Genomic DNA, 23607 nt, shown 5'->3' with positions numbered 1-23607 from the left:
GAAGAACTTCTTTACTGAAAGGGTTGTTAGACATTGGAATAGGCTGCCCAGGGAAGTGGTTGAGTCACCATCCCTGGAGGTCTTTAAAAGACGTTTAGGTTTAAAGCTTAGTGATATGGCTTAGTGGAGGACTTGTTAGTGTTAGGTCAGAGGTTGGACCAGATGATCTTGGAGGTCTCTTCCAACCTAGATAATTCTGTGATTCTGTGAAATACCACTTGAAGTGTGCTTATTGGCCATGAGATTTGGTTGTCTTCTGCCTTGCCCTGGAAAAATTCTGTGTGAAGCACTATCAGCAGCATTCTGTTGAAAGAAGCAGAGATGGGTTACAGACTCAATTTGTACCTGGGGTTTTTGTCTGTCCTGTTTATATCATCAAGGTATTTGAGGTATTGGCTGTATGTGACATGGGATCAGGATTTTCTTCTCTTCCTCTGGAAGGCTGGAGTTAAATTCCAGTCTCTAACATTTTTTTGCTGTTTTTGTTGTTGTTTGTTTGTTTGTTTTGTGTGTTTCTGCTTGTTTTGTTTTGGTTTGTTTTAATCTTAAGTTTGTACTTTGGCTTTCTGGGCTGCAAGTCTGTACTGCTGGCTCATGTATAATTTTTCATCCACTAATATCCCCAAGTCCTTCTCTGCAGGGCTCCTCTCGATGCATTCATCCCACAGTCTGTACTGATGTTTGAGATTGCCCTGACCCAGGTGCAGCACCTTGCACTTCACCTTGTTGAACTTCATGAGCTTTGTGTGGAACCTCTTCATGGCATCCCTTCCTTCTGTTGAAACAGCTTCACTGCTCAGCAGGGTGTCATCCACAAACTTGATGAGGGTGCACTCAATCCCGCTGTCTATATCATTAATAAAGATGTTAAACTGTGCTGGTCCCCGTATGGACCCCTGAGGGATTGATGTGGTTTGTAACTGTATAATAAGTTAGAGATGATATTTGGTGAGATCTTTGTCTATAAGTAATCTTACACAAGGTGTTAAAATAAATATTTGCTATCCATTCATAGGTGTAACTTTCTGTGCAAGATTTGAATCTAAGATACGTTTCTTCAGTAAGTGAGGGAAAATCAAAAGCATAGCTTCCTATGTTGGAAGTGCATTATTTTTGGCCACAGTTACCTTGCCTTAACATGCTGTGCTTGATGTTCATAACTGTTTCTGCCTACTATTCAGGTACCTTCATCAATCTCTTCATGATTGTTCCTAAGGACATTTTTTTATTATTATTTTCAGAGGATCCAGGCTGTTCAAAACCCATTGGTGTGTTAAGAGCCTGATTAAAACTCCAGAATACCTGACAGGCCTAGCTGTGGGGATTCCAGATTAACCATCTGGAATCATTTGATCTTAAATAATATTAAAATAATGTTTCAATAAACCTATGTTTGAATGCTACCATGTTTATAATCCAATAAATGTTATCTCAATATTAGCTTTTATTCACTGGAGAAATGAATTCTCTCTCAGCTGCCTCAGCCACAGTACCTAGTCAGGTGTTGTTTTTTTTTTAAGGTTTTGAAAATTTCTCTAAACATGCTTAGATACCTACGCTGTCAAATAGTATGCCATATTTTTATTAATCTGCTTAAAATTTGCTATAAAAGTAATGGTTCAAAGAAGTTGTTGTAGGGCCTAAAATGACATTCACACACATTAAGACTTCCTTTGAATTATCTTCCACAATTAGGAATTCTACTACAATAGAGGGTATTTTTTTATATACCATGGTTATTCTATTTTATTTTTTTCAGGGTAACTAGTCTGAGGAAGTTTCATATGAAGTAAAAATTAATAGAAAATGTTTGGGGTGTATATAATACTACTAATGCCAGTGAAAGAAACTAAAAATGGCAGTCAAAATATCTTATTTGCCAGGGTTCTGTACAGACAACTAAACACAGACAATTCTTCCAGCCCAGTTATTCACTTTCTGCAATGTAGATAAGACATAGGTACAAATCAGATAGCATAGGCATATATTGGAAAGAGAAAATAGCAAAATGTAGTAAGGAAATTGTATTTACTACTATTTACTGCCATAATTACAGCTTCAGTTCTGATATAAAAAGATAAAACAGGATAGGTTTCTGTTAGTGTAACCTCTTGATCTGTCTTAGCAATCTGAGATGGATACAGCTTTCAGAAATCTGTCTTGAAAAGTTGCAGCTATATGATGTTTTCACTACGTATACTGCTACCACTTATTTCAGTATAATAATCAGTCATGGTTGTACCATAACTTTTAGTAAACTAAATCTTAATAAAGCTATACAAATAATATTTTTAAAAGTTTTCACGGTAGTGAAATACTATTCAGTGGTATTTAGCAGAACTGTACAGCTGAAAAGAGATGTTCTAACAAGAAACCAGCCAGCCTACATTTTAACAGTTACTTCCCTACCTAATGTAGCTCTCATTGCTATTGGTATTCATTTATTCCATGATTCTATATTTAGATTAGATGTTAGGAGGAAATTCTCCACTCAGAGGCTGGTGAGGCACTGGAACAGGTTGCCCAGAGAAGCTGTGGATGTCCCAGCTCTGGAATTGTTCAAGGACAAGTTGGTTAGGTTTTGGACAACCTGCTCTAGTGGGTGGCATCTCTGTCCATGGCGGGGGGGGGGTGGAACTAGATGGTCTTTAAGGTCCCTTCCAACCCAAGCCATAAAAAGGCAGTTGGACTATATCTTAACATATTCTAAGGTAAAATTTTACAATTGCAGTTACCCAACTCAGAGAATAAGTTCTGATTTTCTAAGCAACAGTAACTCCTGCAGCACTATGGTTATACTCTTTAACCAAGTCTGGAAAGCACAGCTTTTTGATCTTTTATATGCTTACAAAAGGGCAACCAGGTATGCATTGATGCGGGGGTGGAAGTAGTCAAATCTTCATCATTAACTGGTCTTTTGTTGTATAGCTCCACTTCTCTTATTTCATAAACAGTAAGCACTGAGAATCAATCTGTTTTGAAAACAAACCTATTGGCTACACATACAGCCACGTGTTTCTGCTTTCCTTTCAGATTTTTTCACCTCCCTCTTTGGAAATGACATCCCTCATTGTGGTCTCCTGCTATTTTTGAAGTTGATCTTGAGAAAGATGAAAAGAAAAGGATGGAAAAATGGTTTCTTACTGCTCCTCTGAGGGTCCAGACCAAAGAGGAACATATTGTCTGAGCTCTGTTGTCATTTTTTTAAAACTTAAGGAAAAAAAAAAAAAAAAAAAAACTATCCTATTCCTCATCAGTATCTTCTTGTAATCAACTCAAACTTGATGCTTAACATAGATTAAGGTTGTCCACAATCTGGATAGGTGTGTCCACGTTCTGGATAGGTGTGGCTAGACATCTGGCTTGCAATGTATCAAAGGTGCATCCTGGAAAGAATTACAATTTTATTCTCATGTACAGCCCAGGGTCCAACAGCAACTTATGTTTTGTTTGATGTTGAAGATATTTACTATTTCATGGTGATCATCAGTTTAACCTATCAAGAAGGTAATATCTGGTATAAAACAATTTCTCTTCACCATCAGAGAATAATAATCTCCCTGTCTTGTTCCTCCTTTCAGCTTTAGATAGGTTTCCTATGTGTCATATTTCTTTAATAATAATTGAATTTTGCCCACATGGTAGCCAGCAGAAAATCTGAGGGGATCAGATTCTGCTTTGCATTTCATCTGCTCTTGTTATAGATGTCACACAAAGTTATGTCCTGTCTAGGTTCATAACACCTTTCATAATGTTTTCCGTATATTGCTCTGAAAAAAGACAGTTTGACTGTCTTACAATTTTCCCTTTACAATGGGGACTCAACACGGAGTATGAATCATTATTGACACACTTAAAATAATCTGTCACACTGCCTTAAAATACTAATGAGAATACCCTTGAGTCTTTTGATATTAGTAGCTGTTTCATGTTGTAATTGAATTTGAAAAGCTCTGTTAGGATTTTTAATCCTTTGACAGTAACTTCTTATTTCTAGAATAAAATAGTTTGAAAAGTATTTTAGATGGCAGCAGTATGAAGAAGCCGTTTGCACTTGATCTGTGTGTGAACAATGTGAGCCAAACATACACTGTAAATACTCCCAGATACAGAAGTTTTAAAGGAGTGCGTAATTTAGTACCACAAGCTTTCCTCAGAAGTTACATTTTCTAGATGTTTGATCATCTTTATAATTCTCATTTGGACTTATCATTAATTGGTTCACATCTTTGCTGAAGAGAAGTCTCCAAAATTCAGACAATCTGTGATCTGATGCATTATTGGTGCTGTGTACTAGAGCACTGCTGATTCATGAGGAAATTTGGTTTTGCATTCCACTATGCCATCTGATATTTTTACAACAGTATAAGATTATCAAGTCATAGTTAGGTTGTGATTCGTTACTGCTATATAGACTGTTGCTTAGTTGATTCTGTCTCTGAGCACTTCATTAGTAGTCCTAGTTAAGTATAGTAATTTGCACTTGGTCTCACTGAATTGCATCATATTTTTTCCAAACCCTTTGTCAGTTTGTCAAGATTGTTTTAATAATAATCTTGTCTTTGGCTTGCAACTCCATGACAGCTTGCTTCTGTCTGGAAGTGTAAAAGGCATAATATCTATTCAGATAGCCAGGTGACTAATGAAAATGCTGGATAGTACTGGACCCAAATGAATTCAACAGACCCCTGTTGATTACTGACTCTTAATTTGATAAAGAATCATGGGTAGATATTTATGAGTTCAATTTTCAAGACAGTTGTTCAATCTATATAGCAATACTCTGGTCTAAATATTTTCATAGTTTGGTTATAAGAATGCCAACCAATGTCAAAATGCTTACTAAAAACAAGATTTATCACACTTGTTGCTTCTTCCCTAACCACAAAGCCCATTAGCTCTCCTGAAAAAGAACAGACTTGATTTAACATGATTCAGTTTCTGATAAATTCATGCTGGCTATTATCTCTCACCTTATCTTCTTAGTAGTATGTTTATTTACCCATTAATAATTTGATTTCTTGTTTCAATAAGGTTATGGTGAATGAAGTTAGGAACATAATTCTGTGGGTCGTCTTTCCCTTCCCTGTTCCTGTCTTAGTGAAAAGATAGATAGGGACAATCTTTGGCTTTCTGATGTTCTTCAGCATCTCCTGTTTTAATCAAATTCTAACAAGTTGTGTACATACTTGAGATTGCTTTAGCAAGACCCTTATATGCTATCAGGTGAATTCACCAAGATTAGTATATATGCATTTCTTCTGATTTCTAATTTATATGAATTATCTATAACATATTATTTCCTTATTCTCACCCAACTCCTTCATCAGTTGTGTCAGTGGCATTATTTTGCTGACTATATTTAATCTTTCTACTGAAGATGAAAATAAAGATAAAAAATACTAGGATTTTCAGCCAGTGCAAGGCTGTAGTTCTGTATTAATTATCTTAATATCAATGCCATTTAACACAGCCAAACCTCTTCTCTACCTGCTTAAATCCATGCCCCTGTTCAGCTGGAAGAGATGTTTGTGCATATGCAATGGGCTGGAGAGCTGGTGGGTGACCTACCCATGCTGGAAAACAATTATTGCCACTGCATATTCCTACAGCCTTAGGGTCACATCACTAAGGACTGCAACAGCTCATTGCTTGAGCTTGCCTTTTTTTTAGTAATACATATGAATATTTTTTATTATGCTTTTTTTTTTTTTTTTTTAATTGGCAAAGATCCATACCAGCTCTGGATGCCAGGAGAAGTAGGCTTACATTTCTTTGCCTGACTTCCTCTCCTTCAGGCTGTGTAATTCAGAGTCTGGCTTCCTGTCAGGACAAAACCAGAATAAGCACCTGTGTCCTGGAAAGAAGTCTGGGTTTGTTTTCCATAAAGAAGTTCTACTTGCTGTAGCCAAAAGGTCAGTCTAGGTGATCCAAGGTCAAGGACTGCAAAGACATGCTCCAGTAATACCTGTCTCTGGTCAAGATGCATTCTCAGAGCTACAGTTTCTGCTTTGGTTATTCTTGCAGCTGCAGTTGCAAAGTGTATACTCTATGTCCACATTTGCATTTCTGAATAACAGTATCCTGATGTTTGGTTCTCGGGCAATTCACTTGCTGCCACCCATAGACACAGAACATGAGGGTGTGATAATCAGCCATAAAGGGATGCTTATGCTGGTTTTGTATGGATCTTCAGAGACAATATCATTGCTAGAATGGCTCCAGTGTTTCTTGTATGTTTGTAAACTTCCTAATTACAGCCTGAACTTAGGCTCCTTTGAAAAGAAGTACTGATTTTTGGCTTCGAGCCCCACAGTCGGACCCAGATGAAGGTAAAGAAGGCACTCGGATACACTGTCAAATAAAAGCTGTTGGTAAGAAACAGGAGGCAACCGGACACAAAACTACAAGTCACATACGGGGACCATATACTGCAAACAAATAAACTGTGCCACGGACAGGTGGTAAAAGAGATCATGCTGGGTCAGATATGACTGGAGAAGCTGCTTCTGAAATTCATTAAGCACTGGTAGAAAGCAAAGCTTCATTGCAATTCTTGATAGCTTTTCTGCCCAGTGGGAATCCAGCAAAAAAAAAACCTTTTAGCACACAGTTTTACTGGGAATACCTGAGCAAACTGATAACATTGCTGCTTTTATGGTAGTCTTGTTTCTTACATATCACAGCAGGCTACTTCACAAAGCATTATAGGGTTGTGTGTATGTGTGTGTATGTGAACCTCCATCTGCACATTCAGGTAGCAGCTTGAAGGAATTAACCAATATTATCTATAGTAAAAAGTACTACAGTGGGAAAGATAGCCATAAAAGAAAATAAACTATCATAAAAGGGTTTTTCAAAATGACCTGCACTGCAATCATTGCACAAGTTTACAGCTGGGTGAAGACGCTACTGTTACCTGCCAAACATAAATCCAAACACGTTTCTGATAATAGTACTGTTTCTTCCAAAGAGCAAAAATAGGTCAGCTATGGCTCAAAATAGTCATTTCTTCTTTGGTTTGAGTATGTCAGATTGAACACAAGTGAAAGCATACATGTGGTAGATCGTTTGCTAAATATCATATTAGATGGAAATTGATTAGGAAAAACAGAATGATGATCAGAATGGTGTTCCTCAGCTTCCCCTGTCTGTCTGTGGTATACTTCTATGCATCACTAGCATTTCAATGAATGCACAAAAAATGACAAAACAATATCAAAGTCTCTGATGGACATAGAAGTGATGCTTTCCATTTTTCATTTACAAGAGTCAAAATCCAACATATGTTTTGTCTTTTTTCCTTCCTAAAGATGCAGCTACACCTTCTTCACAACAAATAGGCAGACATCATCTGTGGATTTCTAAGGAAGATAAGATTTTCAAGTATATATTTATACTTCCAAAAAATAATAACAAAACTAGCATTTGCTTGTAATTTTCCTTGTCTATATTTAACAAATTGTTAATAGAAAAAGAAAACAGTAATGATGTGTGCAAAAATAATTTGTAATTGACATCCACAGAGAGAAATACTATATGATGCTTTTTCAGCTCCCTCTGCAGACTAGATTATAAGAAAAGTTTTCAGACAATCTGTACTCATCCATGCTGACTTACATGAACTTCTGCACTCGTGTGAATTTTATCCACCTCCTGGTTATTATTCAAACCTATTTTTTTCTGTGATTTAATTAGTGCTGGGTCTAAGCTGGTGCACATCTTTCACATTGTGTAGCTTACTTCTAAGGTACATCTCTGTGTCTACTACTCCTGAATATCCCCCCTGAGTGTTCCACTAGGGGGCTAATAGGGGCAGCCTGGGAAGGTTAGAGATTAAATCTTACTTTGGAGTTCATTAGGTCATAGAACATTTCCTAAAGTGAATTAATACAATGGCTTTTTTTTTTTTTCTGTGGGTTGCTTTTTGTTGTTCTGTTTTTCCCTGAGGCATGCTCTGGCGTAACTGTTGTTAGTGAAAGCTTTGCATTTTTTCATACAATTTTCAGTCTATGTTTACAGATTAATAAGAGCTAAAATAATAATGTGTTCAGTCCTAGCTATTATGACCTAGGTACTTAAGAAGTATTTTTAAAGGAGGTTAGAGAGTAGTAAGGATCAGGATGTAGTAATTCTACTCTTACACTCACTGTCACCTCATTGAAATCTTAAACATTTGGCGTTTTTATTTCTGTGCCACAGCCCATCTGCCTTTAAGCGGGTACTACCTCACTGTGATGTAATAGTTTCATCCACATGTTGTTTACATAGTGCTTGAAGAGAAAGAAATAATTCAGCAGAAAATAAATAATTCTTACAGATTGCACTGCATTAGAATTAAAATGTATTCTTTGTGCCTGTTGCCAGAAACAAGTGGAAATAATATTCCCATTAGGAGACCTTTGATCTAATAAGAATACTTATATGTATATTGGTATTCTATCAACAAAGGACATAGAATCATAGAATGGTTTGGGTTGGAAGGGACTGTAAAGATCACCTAGTTCCACCCCCCTGCCACAGGCAGGGACACCTCCCACTCGACCAGGTTGCCCGAGGCCCCATCCAGCCTGGCAATGGACACCTCCAGGGATGGGGCATCCACAGCTTCTCTGGGCAACCTGTGCCAGTGCCTCACCACCCTCAGAGTAAAGAACTTCCTCCTTATGTCTAATTTAAATCTACCTCTTTTAATTTAAAGCCACTGCTCCTTGTCCTATCACTACATTCCCTGACAAAAGGGACACATTCCCTCACCAGCTTTCCTGTAGGCTCCCTGTAGGTACTGGATGGCTGCTGTAAAGTCTCCCCAGACCCTTCTCTTCTTCAAGCTGAACAACCCCAACTCCCTTGGCCTTTCTTCATAGAAGAGGTGCTCCAGTCCTTTGATCATCCTAGTGGCCCTCCTCTGGACTTGCTCTAATGTGTCCATGTCCTTCTTGTGCTGGGGGCCCCAGAGATGAACACAGCACTCCAGGTAGTGTCTCACGAGAGCAGAGCAGAGGGAGAGAATCACCTCCCTTGACCTGGTGGCCATGCTTCTTTTGATGCAGCCCAGGATATGGTTGGCTTTCTGGGCTGCAAGTGCACATTGCAGGCTCATGTTGAGGTTCTCATCAACCAATGCCCCCAGGTCCTTCTCCTCAGGTATGCTCTTAATCCATTCTCCACCCAGCCTGTATTCATGCTTGGGATTGTCCCAGCCCAGATGCAGAACCTTGCACTTGGCCTTGTTGAGCTTCATGAGGTTATGACATCTTTCATAATTGCACTGTAAGCAGCAGAAAGAGTATTGTCAGAAAAGATGGCCAAGATTCGTAACACCCTGTTCTTCTGAAGGGCGTTTGTTTTGGCATCTCCTACATGCATAATTTCATTATCAGCTTCCAAAGTGGTACGTACAGCTTAGTGGAGATGAAACCTCATGGATACCTTGAAGAAACCGTTTGGGTTTCAAAACACCATCAAACCTGAATTCAAGTTTGCTTTGTCAAAATATATGAAATATTGTGTCATCTGTAAGTAACTCTAAAATTATTCTTATCATTGACAAGCTAAGATAAAAGTAAAAACCAAAACAAACAAACAAACAAAAGCAACAACAACAAAACCCGACCTATTTATTAAGGAAAATATACAAATAAATAACACAAAGCCAGGTTTACAGAAATAAATGAAAACCATCTTTCTGTCTGCTTGCAAAATTAGATGTAGTGTTTTATCACTCTGTTATTCAGCTGACAAGCTGATTAGGTATTAACGGAAGTATGAGAACTCTGACCTTATTCCTATCAGAACTTTTATTTTCTTTAAATACTGAATAAAAAACAGATCTAGAGAAAAAGTTTTGCTGTTTAACCAATGATTTTCTGGTCATTTTGTAAGAGTCTGTTCAGATGTAGATCTCTGTTATCTCCCTCTTCCTTCTTACCAACCACATCCCCTCCCCTTTGCATCATATTTTACCTTAACAATCAAGGTTTGAGGTTGATTTTATATTATACTATTGAATTTCACTGTATTCAATTAAATCATTAACAATTGATTAATATATTACAAGATAAAACACTATATTCCAGCCAGTAGTGTTTAAATACTCTGTTCGATGTTTTCACATATAGAGACTTCCATTTCATTCAAAATCTTAAGCATATCTATCATATGATGGACAACCAAGTCAATAGGATTATTGCTTGGGGTTTGTTTCTTTCTCTTGTGTTTCTCATGGACAAAGGTTCCCAGATGCCTTCTGTGGGTGTAACTCATCTAGAGCAGCTGTTCCCTAACCTCATCTGTGAGGGATGCTCTTACCATGTTATCTCTGGGCTACCAGAGTATCTAGATGAAATTCTATGAACTAAGTTATACAGGGGTCTGGCTTAAGGGGTCTGATCCAAATCCTCCAGCTGTCTGTTCTAGGAACATATGATATTTTTTCTAAAGGTCCTGTAATGAAAACAAAGTAAGGAGAATAAGCTGCAAGTAAGATAAACACTTGAGAGGGAGAGAGGGAAGCAATACACAAAGCTCTCACTTGTTTTTCTCAACCCTAACCAAGCTGGGACACACACTGGCAACATAGCACTGTTCCCTCTTAACTGGTCTTTTTGGCAAATGAGCAATAGGGTTAGTTTTATATATAAGATGCTGGAGAAATAAATTTCCAGATCAAGTGTAGATCATAATGCTTCTGATCTTGGCTTGGGAGAATTAGATTGTCAAATACAATTTTTATTTTAAAGATGAAGGGCCACCACGGAGACCAGGACGTGAGAAGAGCAGATACTGTGCAGGACTTCAAAAAGCAGAGCAGCTAACAGGCATAGTCTTTTCCAGTATGCTGCTTCCCCCTCGTAGTGCTAGGTAGATGGCATTTGAGAGGAGTTATCTTCTGCAGTATTAGCCAACAACAACCTTTATGTACATTTGAAGAACACGTATTTATTTTAGGATCTCTGCTCACTTGATTCTCCCCTATCAATATAAAGTGAAAGGACCGGTCAACTCCTCTCACCAACTTTTAGAGTGATTAATCCATTTTAAGGCCTATCTGAGTTGTAGCCTCTGGGAGAGCTCTTCACTACAACTCTAAATAGCACAGTTGGACCAGACTGGCTCTGGGTCATGCAGTTGAAATTGATAGACAATGCCCTGATACCTGGATTTTATTCAAATCAAATCCAATAGATTTTAGGAATATTAAGTAAATAATGTACTTCAGAACTGCTACCATATACTATTTTTTATGGAGATTTTTCTAGCTGTTGGCCTGCTTTTATGTTATTAGATTGCTTAGTACTCTAAGGTTGGGACTTATACAGTAAATTGTTGTGCATTTCAACATTTAATTCTAGACAAAGAAAATAGAACTTGGAAACTGTTTCTGTAATTCAAAAAATTGCATTGTTTTGAAATTGTGTATAATTATATAGTTTTACACTATATTTCTAATATAGTGTAAAACTCTTGTTATAGTGTATAATCAAGCATTTAATTAATTATAGTATATAATCAAGCATTTATATTGAATAATTATATATATAATTATAAAACTGGGTAACTATATACAATAGTATATATTATATAGTCATGCAGTTATAGCGCATGCTTATTATTAAACTACAGCTATATACTGTTGTTACCCTTGATCCTAATTCCTCTTCTGCAGATTGCATTTTTGGATATCTGTTGTCATTGTTGTGGAATATGTGGAGCTATAAATTCTTCGTGCTCTATAATCTCAGTCATATTGCTATCTTAACAACTCACATATACACACACATCCTAGGATAATATCCTGCTTCTCTTATGCATAGAATCATAGAATCACAGAATGGTTTGTGTTGGAAGAGATCGTAAAGATCACTTAATTCCAACACCCCTGCCATGGACAGAGACACCTCCCACCAGACCAGGTTGCCCAAAGCCCCATCCAGCCTGGTCTTGAACACCTCCAGGGATGGGGCATCCACTGCTTCTCTGGGCAACCTGTGCCAGTGCCTCACCACCCTCTGAGTGAAGAATTTCTTCCTAATCTAAACCTCCTCTCTTTTAGTTTAACGCTATTCCCACGTGTCCTATCACTACACTCCCTGACAAAGAGTCCTTCCACACCTTTTCTGTAGGCCCCCTGTAGCTACTGGAAGGCCTCTGTAAGGTCTCCCCAGAGCCTTCTCCTCTCCAGGCTGAACAACCCTAACTCTCTCAGCCTGTTTTTGTAGGAGAAGTGCTCCAGCCCTCTGAATTCTCACATTCTGATTTAATGCTTTACTAATGTGTTACTAAATTAGCCAATAGTGAAATATCTCACAGAAAATGGGACTTGTATTTACAAGGTTACACTTCTCAAGTACCACACAGATAGACAAGAAATAATGATTTTTAGCTGTCAACAGCAACAAAGGAAATCAAGATAAATCCATATTCAGTGAGATGACGACCTGGATGTACTGGGAGTGTATAAGGAAGAACTTGAAGTAGGGTTGTCATATCTTTTTGATTGGATGAATCTTCCAAAACTAGTTTACCTATAATAACCTATACATTCTCTGAGAGCCAGGCTACCAGTTTATTTGGATGGTCCTGTCTTGTAATGAGATCTCTATAAAACTCTGGGTAGTAGCTTAACAGTGGTAAGTGTCCTATTGTACATCTGATCTTGAAGATCAACCTGATAGCCTAGAGCACTGCTTCATGTAATCTTAAATACCCAATATACTCTGATATATCTCTTTTGAACTAGAGGAACTGCAGTGTGTGAAGGAGATAGGAAAGTAATCACATACTGAGACAGTAGATTTTAAGTCCACAGCTGATGATGATGATAAAGCCAGGTGGAATGATTTAAATCAAAATTATTTAAATAATCAATTTTAATAAAAAATATTTCAGTCTGCAGGTCATAACCTTGATTTAAATAAACACTTTTGATTTTATTTTGCATTTGTCCTTGCTTTCCTAAGGAAAGGTTAATACACATTAACCGTTAACTATTAAAATACATTAATTTGCAAGTAAATATACATTTTTACACCCAGTTTGTTTCTTCTTTTTAATACGATATATTATAACAATATTCATTTATTGAAGCAATTAAGGCACAGCATATATTTGCTCAGATGATTAGGTTTTTTAATTTCTTACATGTTTTCACAGCTTCTTACAGTTTAATGATGGACAATTATGTAATATAATTTCACTTCTATTAAACTAGGCATTTATATTTCATGTGTATGTCCATATCTCAAGCTTAGAGATTTTAGTTAGACTAAAGCATTTACGTCCTCTAGAGACTATACTGCCTGCATAGGGAAAAAATAACAGTCTAGTATTTCACCTCTACCTAAGACTATCAGGAGAAAATAAATTACATAGAAAAAGTCCTCATAATGTCATATTAATGTACTTATGTTCCACTAATAAGAAATCCTTTTGTGCACTCCACATCAAAGTCCTTGTCAACTGAAACAAGGTGACAATTATTTCCCACACCCTGAGTCTGCTAATCACTGTGATGTGGGGAATGTGAGCACTGTTTATCAGCTAGTCATCAGAGAAATATGACTTTTTTGTACCAAAATAGTGGTGGTTTCACAGAAGCACTCAGTGTCTCATATCCAAACATGGCCAATGTTTGACTCTTCTGAGGGTTATTTGATTTTTCTGAAGGATGGACTAGATGCTGTCAGGGGTCTCAATACCTGTTTAGATTCTAAAGTTCCACTTTGGAATCTAAATTGCTGTCTGGATCAAGCCCTAGGTTCCCATTTATACACATCTCATTGTTAGTGATATTTGATGCTTTGGACATCCTGTTCCAACCACTTCATTGGTCCCCTTGAATGATTACTGAACTATAAGATAAGCAAATTAAATATCTTTCAGGTCATTTGCATCATGGTTTCTTTAGTTATCAGGGAACACACATTTATGTCTATCATTTGGTGCCAGGCCAATAGCCAACATTTCCAATATCAAGAAACCAGGCAGTTCGCATCAATCAGCTCACTGCAAATTGGCAATTAATGTGATGGCTGGATGGGTTCACATGAGCATAACGTTATTAATTAAACAGCAGCTGGGTTAATCAAGATAGCAAAAGTAATTTGTTGGAATAAATATTTTATTAGTGTGTCCATCAATAAAGCAAAAGAAGAGGTTTTAATTAATTCATTTATAAAAATATTCACACTGTGGTGGCTGTAGCTCTGTTTAAGGATCTGGAAAGCGGTCTAAACTGCAGAAGGTTATATTCCCACTTCACCACTTCCTACTAATTGTACTGTAGAGCTCTAATTACAAGTATGTTAGTTACAAGCCAAACATTGCTGTCCGCCACTGAGCACCTATACCTGACAACTGATGTCAAAGGGCTCTTTTCCCTCCTTGTTGTTGTATTCTTTCAGAAATGTGCATTCTACTTTTTAATTACAGAAAGTTATTCTTGAAATATGGTGGGTTTTGATACTTCTCAATGTGATTAAAGACCTGATTTTTCCTTCTCCACCCCAAAAAAAAAAAAAACCTGAGAGTGGCTAAATATATATTTTTTTTAATTCTCTAGGTATTAATTAATAATCAGATTGAGGAAAGTCTATGTTTTAAACACGTATATGCCATAAACATAATATGTAACACTGATTTCTGTCTGTTTGAGGAATATTTATCTGCTAATGCTGAGAAATACAAAGAAATACTGAGAAGCAGAAAGAGGTTGCTGATTCTGCAAGAATAAGATCATAAATAAGGCAAAGACATTACAACAGCGTGTTTTGAACTCTAAAGTCAGTAGGAAAAGGTTACTTTAAGAAGATCTACTGAAAGATCAAGGTGTAAGCTATTATGACTGTTAAAACATTCAGGTTTGCCAAGCCTCATACTTTTTTGGAGGGAAGACCTCCCAGAGTATTTTTCCGTGTTGCTTTCTTCTTTGTGTCTAGTAGATTATTACCTATGAGAGAGGAAATCTCTTCCTGTGCTGGGAGGATGAGAGGTGAAACTAGCATTCTCACTGAGTTTGAGTACCAGAAAAAATATGAAATACAGAACTGGATAACAGTAAATAATTCTAAATTGTTGAGCTTCCTTCACAAACTTTCAACCCACAAAGACTGTGGGCTGAACTGTCACTCCTATTTCCAATACTCTGTCTGTACCACCTTTGCTTACATCAGGAAGAAAAGTAAATGTTTTCAGAGTGCTCTGAAACTTAGCAAATTTGGGATTTACTGCTGAAGGCAGAGGGTGAGGACACCCAATCATCAGCTTTAGCTAGCCTACACCATAGAGTAGCCAGACAGCAAAGGGTGATGCACAAATAAAAACCTGGTCTTTTCTGTAGTCAGATTCCAAATATTGTTATGGGGATGGCGCGGAAGAACTGCAGAGGTTGGAGCCTATATCTTGAATGACACCAGCACACATTATAAAGCACAAAAAAATATGTGCTTCCTGCAAGATATTCCACAAAGCAAGAGGTCACCCCCAATCCAGGGCACATGCCAAGCTGCACTGCCAATTTACTGGGCACCATTGCTGAAATGCCTGTGACCACTTGCAATTCCCCTCATATCCAGTCTGTTATGTAGGCTGAACTCTATTTAATCATGGCCTATAGTCTTCAAATGTCATATGATATAGCTAGTAACCTGATATAGAGGTATAAAAGAGGGAGAATTACTAGGACAGGTCCATTTAGAATTGTCTAATCTGTTTTATTGATTTTTCTTCTTTTTTTTTTTTTTGATACCACAGGTTTTCCATGAATTGTTATTGTCCTGAAAAGCTGTACTACAATTCATTCTTATCATGTTCATTATTTATTCAGCAGCTTTGCTCTTCAAAATATTTCAATCACATGCTTAGGGAGAAGAAACAAACCCAAGTGACTCATACAGTCAAATCTCACACTGTCAGTGGTGAGCTGGAAGTACTGTAAATAAACAGGTGACATTTCCTCTTGAAAAGCCACCTTTTTTCTGTTTTTTGTATGATACTTAATGCAACAGCAGTTTAATCTATGTGTAATGTTTGGGTGGCACAAGCAATATACCTTAAATATAATGGTTTTTTTTTGTTGTTTTTTTCTTGATCCCTTGAAAGCTTTTATATAATCATGCTTCAGTTAACATAAATGAAAGACACTTCGACCCAATGTCCACCTGATAAAGGCTGTGGCAATTTCTCCCAGTAAATATGACTCCCCAAATAACCAAGGAAGCTGCCAATGCTGCAGCTTGCTCAAAGTCAGAGGAAAGCTGGATTAAATTTACTGGCTCATTTTCCCAAAACACCGGTGAGGTGAATGCCCAAGAGAGGAAGCTGGCAGGACTGGGCTGCAATACTGTGACAGCTCTCATTCACACTGAACTCGGCCTGGGTATACTGAAGCTCAATTCTCCATGGGGAAGATTAATCCCTTGGAGGAGGATTAAGCTACAGTGAACTGAGGCCACTTTATTTCTGAATGGAAAAGGCCACACAGGGATTTAATGTGCTTTATCTTACGTGCATTGATTTCACAGCTTTAGTTAATTCATCTTAACTTCCCTGAATTCCCTTGTGTGGACAAGCTTTTTGTCTGCAGAGAGGATCTTGGAGCTGCTTGTAAAGCTCCTGCTGTAGCCCGAGAAGAAAGCAGGTTAGAATGATTTCTGTGCCAGTGAAGGAGCTTATACCTGTCTAGATACTATTAAATTACCTCCTTCTCAGATGGTTGATCCATGACACCCTTAAAGGAACTATTTTAATTAAAAAAAATAATCTCTAAGTTATTTTAGAAATCTCTCATGAACAGCCTCTTCAAGGCTTTCAGATAGCACAAATTGTGTACAGCTGCACAAACAATATTTTCTCAAGCATGGACATGTCTGGGCAGTGCAGTTTATTAGGTTTTCTTTCCCAGTAGAATTTTCTTCATCTTTGGTGATGGTCATAAGAAAACACTTTGTCTGTATGAAAAGCTAATAAGCAGAGTTTCTATTCCCTGGTCCTAAGATTTTAATCCCTTCCTCTCAGTTGCACAAGTGACACAGATCTGGGCTGGGAAGAAAGTTTTTGTGGGAGCTGCTGTTAAAATAATGGCATGATTTTGCTGGTGTTGTCCTCTGAGGAAGTGAGTCTGCTCTTTTCTTGCATAGTGAATGTGGTTTGCAGATAGGCCCTTCTGATAAGGTGTTTCCTAATGCTGATGAATCATAACCCAACTTCACTGTTTAGCTACATCATGATTTTTCACGTATCAAATTAAACTTTGGCCAAGAAGTCCTTCACTGGATCACTTTATGTAAGACAAATGACACCTCTTGTGGATTCTGTAATACCTTTACTATAACTTAATTCTATAGCAGTCAGTAAATATTTTATCTTTTTTTATATGTTAATTAGGTGCTTAGGGGGCCCTCAACATTGAATGTCAACAGAGCCATGTGAGCACAGAAGTATTCAACAAATAAAGGAATGTACATAGTAGCTTAACATCAAGATCCAAGCACTTTCTAACATGGTGTTCAGACCTAAGGTTTTGTAGTAGCACTCATCAGTGCTGATCTCAGTGGGGCTAGAAAAGAGAAAAAGATTTTAAAATATAGTGCGACATGAGCGAAAGAGAGAAAGTCTCTTTAATTTAGCTGTTTGTGACCACTCACTCTGAAATTTACATATAAATTCAGGAAATGGAAGCAAATATTTTCTAAATATAGCTGTGATACCTGTATTTATACAGCATTGTAATAAAAGCTTAAAAAGTGTTCAGAGTGTTCTAATGATTGCTTTTCCTTTTCTTTCATGCAGCTGATTGGATTTGTGTATGCCTGTTACGTGATCAGTATTTTCATGGAGGAAGAGGACAGCTGTAAGTACTGATACACACCTATCCATCTCTGGAGCTACAGTACCTGGGGTGAGACTTAGTCTTGCATTAACTACCAAGATGAAGAACAAAGTTTGTAAAAATGGCAGAATCTGACAGTCAAGTACACAACCAATTTTGCTCAAACCCATACTTACACTGTAGTACTTAGGTACAATAACAGTCAGGATTGTACTTACTGAACTTTTTCATAGGGATCTGTGAAACACTTTCATGAACCAGTTATACTGCTGAAAAGGATGTGATCCATGCTGCATATATACATGAGTTTTTATGTATGTATATTTAAATTTGAACCAAAGCTCATGAAGACATTTAGTCTGTTTTTCCAAATGACGGTTTTATCGGCAGTAAAGTTAATGCAGATGACAGGTCAAGCCATTTACAGTGTACTGTATTACTCTCATCAATAATTAGACAGACCTATTCAGCACTTAAACGTAACTAGATCACACATCAGAAATGCTGACCCCATGTTCTTAACATGCTTTTATCAAGAAAAGACTTATATACATACCCATATATTGTTCAGTGTTCGAAAATGTGAATATCTTTAAAAAAGCATTTATCAAAAACAATTAAATGGTCATTGGAAAAATATGAATATGTTGAATGCTTTGGTAGGAGGCTGTGCGAAAAGTGACGGTGAGAACTGCCTAACAAACTCGCTATACTCACACGACTATCATAGGTATTGTTAAAAGCAGTAGTGAAACTGCAATGAGAATGAGTAAACAGGAGCAAACAGAAAAACAAGACTATTCAAAATAAAAGTGTTTGTGTCAGTTACCTCCTCTCATATGTAAGGAATTAAGCAGTATATCTGCCTCTTTAGGACCAAAAAAAAAAAAAAAAAGCCAAGAAATACATCACATTATGGCTATAGGATAAATAATATACAACCAAATATTTATTCCTAAAGTTTTACTCATAAATCTTAACATAGTTGTTTTGTTTCTACATAGAATAGCACCAGTGGGTGAGATAAATAGAGCACAAAAATAATTCATGTCTTAAGAAAGTATTTGGTAATATCTTGAAAATCTTATTGAAAACATAATTCAGGTAATTCATGGCTGTGATGGAAAAACAGACTTTTTGACTGAAAACAGTGTGAATATATTTTTCCACTGTTACAAACAATACTGTGTTCAGTTCTCCATCCTAATGTGACAGTTATTAGTGTCAAAAGCATTCTCATGCTTTCATTTAGGTTTCTAATAGGAAGTAAGTATATCAAAGAAATTCTCAGATAATATTTAGTGGGAAGAAGTCATAAGAATGTTGTACACATTATTCACTTTGAAAAGGCTAAAGGAACCTGGAGCAGTAAATGAGAAATATGAACACTTGGAGAAGCAACATAAAATGTAGGTCTTAAGGAGGAGCAGAAGCCTAAACAACACTCCCTTAGAAAGCTACAAACTGCTGATTGTCAGGAACTGGTAATACAGGATAGCTCCAAAGGTGAGGGTGGCAGCAAGACATATGAGATGTGGACCAAAGTCTACAGAGAAACCTAGAGACCACTGTTCTTTTCATACAGCTGTGGTGAGTCATGACAGAATCTAGGGCTTCGTATTGATGTCGGGAAACTTTGTGTATGAGACAACTGCTAACAAAATTCCTGGAAGGGGGAGGCTTCACTGAATGATTGGGAAGGCTGGCAGACTGATGAGAAAGACACAGGCTACTGTACTTTTAGAAAAGTAATGCTGTCTGGACGAGCACGCACACATACAGACACAGATATCTGTACCTGGGAAGATAGGCTCTTTACTTTTTCCATAGGTGTTTTATAAATATTTTTAGTTTGTTTAGTCCTTCGTAGTGTGCTTCACATATCAGTGTTTTATGCATGTGTGAAAGAAATACAAAACTCAGATCAAAGAATATAGCATATTATTCTCGGAAAATACCATCACCTGATAAAGAGCATAAGCAGTTTACATTCGGGGCCCCGCAAGGGTTATTGCCAAGATAATGGCCTTATTCACTTACAAAATGCATTTACCCCAGACCTTCTATCCTCAGACTGCTACCCACCATTTTCTGAGAGTTTCATGCTGTATGATATCAACAGAGATCAATGAGAATTCTCAATCAATGAGAAGGGACAATTGACTTATTTATTAAACAATAAAGCATATCAAATGCTAAGGAGATACAGTACCCAAAATCTACCCAGTGTCCATTCTCCATAAAGGAACCGTCTATCTACATTTAATTTCTGCTTGTCTTCCAGAACTATCAATGGTAACTTGGTTGTTTTGGTATGTACAAGTGAAAATCATCTTACTCATCTTGGAAAGTATGCTGTAATTTATCTTTACAACCTTCATTAGGATTATTTCAGTTTCCCATTTTGTACCATTATAGTCTTCCACATTCTTGTGTGAATATATTATTATTATTATTATTATTATTATTATTATTATTTAGCAGAGGATTGTCTGGGACAGAGAAAAAAATCTGTGTGCTGGAAGTGGAACAAAACAACAGAACTGATACATCTAGGAGGTTTACACAACCAGTGGAGTGAAATAATTTCTAGTTTATTGCTTTTTAATATGTATTTTTTCTAAGATCCCAAATCCAATCAGAAGCAACTAAATAGCCCTTTGGTATCTCACTTTGGGCTAATTTGTGTCTTAATGCCCATTTGTGTTTTAGAGTCCTTCATTTTTATAGATAAATACATTAAAGAAATGTTAACTTATTTATATCAATTCCACAGCTATGTTTTAAATGAGGAAACATCCATGCAAGGCACAGTGAGAAAATTATTTGGTTTGGTAACTAGAGAACAGAAAAATGAATAGGGCTTATTCTGGAAAAATTCATATTGTTAACTTGCAGCATAATGAACAAAATTTATTTAAAAGAGAAGTATAGTGGTTCTTCAAAATAGTCAAGTTTAAATTATACAGTTATTACAGTAGGATAAAAGTTCAAGAAACTGCAATGAAATAGCAATTTTATGCATTTTAATATGATGCAACACGTTCTTTTCTTAGGTAAATGCAGCCATCATATTTTTGCAGTAGTTTGCATGCAAGAAATCCTCAGCCATCTGAGAGTCACAGCCTCCCTAATTAAATACATTCTGCAATATTCAGTGCATCAAGTTAACCCCAGTTCTTGGTCTGAAACCTGTCAGGCAGACTTAAAAATTAATAATAGCTGCCTGTTTAGCCTCTGTGCAGTGCTTAAATGGATTTTGAGGCTGACATTTTGGCTGATGGACACTTCTCTGAACAGTAATAATGCTTGAAGAAACATTTATTTCCAGCTATTGCTCACCTTTACCTACATTCCAGACTGTAGTTAACTTTTACTTAGAAAGAAGATGATAGCAGGTCAAAAGGAATAAAAAAGAAGACATGTAAAAGGCACGCTGCTGTAGTGGGGTTAATACCTTCCATCATTCATCCTAATGAAAAAGTCTATTTATATCTCTTCCTTTCATTTTTTTCATTTCTATCTTTGTAGATCTATCAATCTATATAAGCCCTTTTGAAGGAACAGAATAAGTGAAATCCGTAATCATAAAAGCCTGTCACTATCCTGTTTGTGAATCATTTTCTCCAAAAAATGAACTCAGAAGCTTGTTACCACCCTCTCAGAGTTACAGAATGGTTTTAATAAAGTGGAGTCTGGGGACTAGGAAAAATACATTGTTAAAAATGTTATTAAATTTATAAATATTTTCTGGACTTTCTTTGAGAAACAATAGCATTATTGCTGCTAAATACTATTTCATAAATATGACATTGACACATCTCAAAAGTGATAGTTCTGTACTGTATGTGAATATGTAAAGTGGAAGCTGAGTTGCATTTAAATTGCATAAGGAAAAAGACATGAAAATAGAGAGGAAGATTTATGACAAACCTACAATCGTCCTTTCACCATTCATTATAAAAACAAGCCTGAAATATCAAAAGGTCAATCCAAGGAAGTTCAAGCCTCCTTTGTACATAAAAGAAAATAAGGGAAAGGGCTTCCATTCATCATAAAGGAAAGTTTTATTCAACAAATAGAACACAAGAAACACAACAAAATAGAACACAAGAACCACACTTGTGGTTCTTACCACAAGAACAAAGTTAACAAACACAAATTATTTTTTGTTTGTCTCTCCCCTGAACCAGTTGTTTTTAGAGCTCAGTTGTATTTCATAACAGAAGACAATAACCTGATTTTTAAAAAGGAAGTTTCCCCCATACTGCGTTATCTATAGGAACCTCCATATGCTATCATTAGACAAATATTAAGTAAACCAAATTATTAACAACGCTGAAAAACTACCACAACGCTTTATCTGACATATGGCATTACATTTATACACAACATTAAGCATCTGTTGTCTGTAATCTAATGCGAGAGAAAGAATTTTTATTTGCTTTTAATTTTTGTAGTTACATAGGAGGTCCAGCAGTGATAAAATTCTTATAAATACGCTATGTTTTGCAAAAGGAATGAAGAGCTAGCACAGTAGCTAATAGTAGTAACATATCCATATGTCTGTGTGATTACCTTTACATATAAATATACATGTTTACTTAACTAAGCAGTATTTGGGAATCCACTACTACTATCTTTACATCAATTGCAATTTCCCATATGGTTGAGTCCATTTAACTCCTAAAAAATATGATTTTTATAATAAAACAGTTAACATAAAAGATGACCAAGAAAGAGGATACTGCACTACACTTCTGTTGGGCATTACCAGATTCAAATATGCCCAGATGACGACTATCTTAAATTATCTCACTGAAAATGAGTACTTGTGAAACTTTCCAAACAGCAGCCAAAGATCATCACTGAGCTTTAGCACTCACCAGTTTCATCTTTAGGCCATAATGACTTTAGATATTGACACAAAATGTGCTGTTACTGACCAGCAGATAAACATGCTTGACACAGACCTTTTAAATGACAGTAAGTTTTGCTTCCTGGCACTCAAACACCACTATAGCTTCCAGGTTGAGAATATTCTCCTGGCTTTGGCATTTCTGCAAAATGACAATGACTATCAGTATTTTTGGAAAGCTTGAAAAGAGATTTGCATCTTTCTGTTCATCTGGAAGAACGACCCAAAACCACAGAATTTGATGTACCAGTTCTGGTAAGACAAAGGCTGCTGTCATTGCCTTGTAGCTGTCCACTATAAAACAGAGAAGAGAAGCAGATGACATATGATCAGAAATACCACCACAAGTATTCAGGAGGCTCCCTCAGCTCAGCAGTGGCCCAGGCCAACCCCACCAGACATTTAATGGAGCCAAATGTCAGCTTCCAGCTTACGTAGACTACAGAGGCCTGTCCAGTTGGGAGTTTACTGACTAGATGCAGACTCACCTATTTGCTATCGTACTTACTCCACTTTCTCCCATACAGTAAATATACAGGATAAACCTATTATTGCAACAACATTCCATGGTCTTACAGTCCTGTTAGTGTCCTCCTACCTATCATTAGCTTTAATGCATGTTCAGTCTTATATTGAACTTATACAGTGAATTCTGAAGTATTTAATGAAGGAGCAAATACATATGGGACATTATGCTATTTAAATTAACACTACATTCTTTTTTTTTCTTCTTTCTTTTTTCCTTTTTTTTTACATTAATTTATTATACAATTGCCTGAACAAGCATTTGTTCTTGTTCCTATGGAAATAAGTACATAGATATAATTCAGAAAAACAAAGGTAAAACCTCTGAAGTAGC

The 23607-nt window shown here is 36.7% G+C and overlaps 1 protein-coding gene across 12 annotated transcripts in view; it reads left to right on the top strand.

The window, feature by feature from the left end:
• The window catches only part of NKAIN3 (sodium/potassium transporting ATPase interacting 3), a 372374-nt gene that overhangs the window by 328080 nt on the left and 20687 nt on the right, over positions 1–23607 (top strand). For all 12 annotated transcript variants that reach the window (XM_083823885.1, XM_083823888.1, XM_083823886.1 and 9 more), the window contains one exon: positions 17791–17851. In XM_083823885.1, coding sequence (XP_083680011.1) covers positions 17791–17851 — 61 coding nt within the window. The remainder of the gene's footprint in view (positions 1–17790; positions 17852–23607) is intronic.

This window comes from Anser anser, assembly GCF_964211835.1.
Source record: "Anser anser genome assembly, chromosome: 2".
Classification (NCBI taxonomy): domain Eukaryota; kingdom Metazoa; phylum Chordata; class Aves; order Anseriformes; family Anatidae; genus Anser; species Anser anser.
The sequence above is the reverse complement of the archived record's forward strand: the minus strand, read 5'-3'. Positions and strand labels throughout refer to the sequence as shown.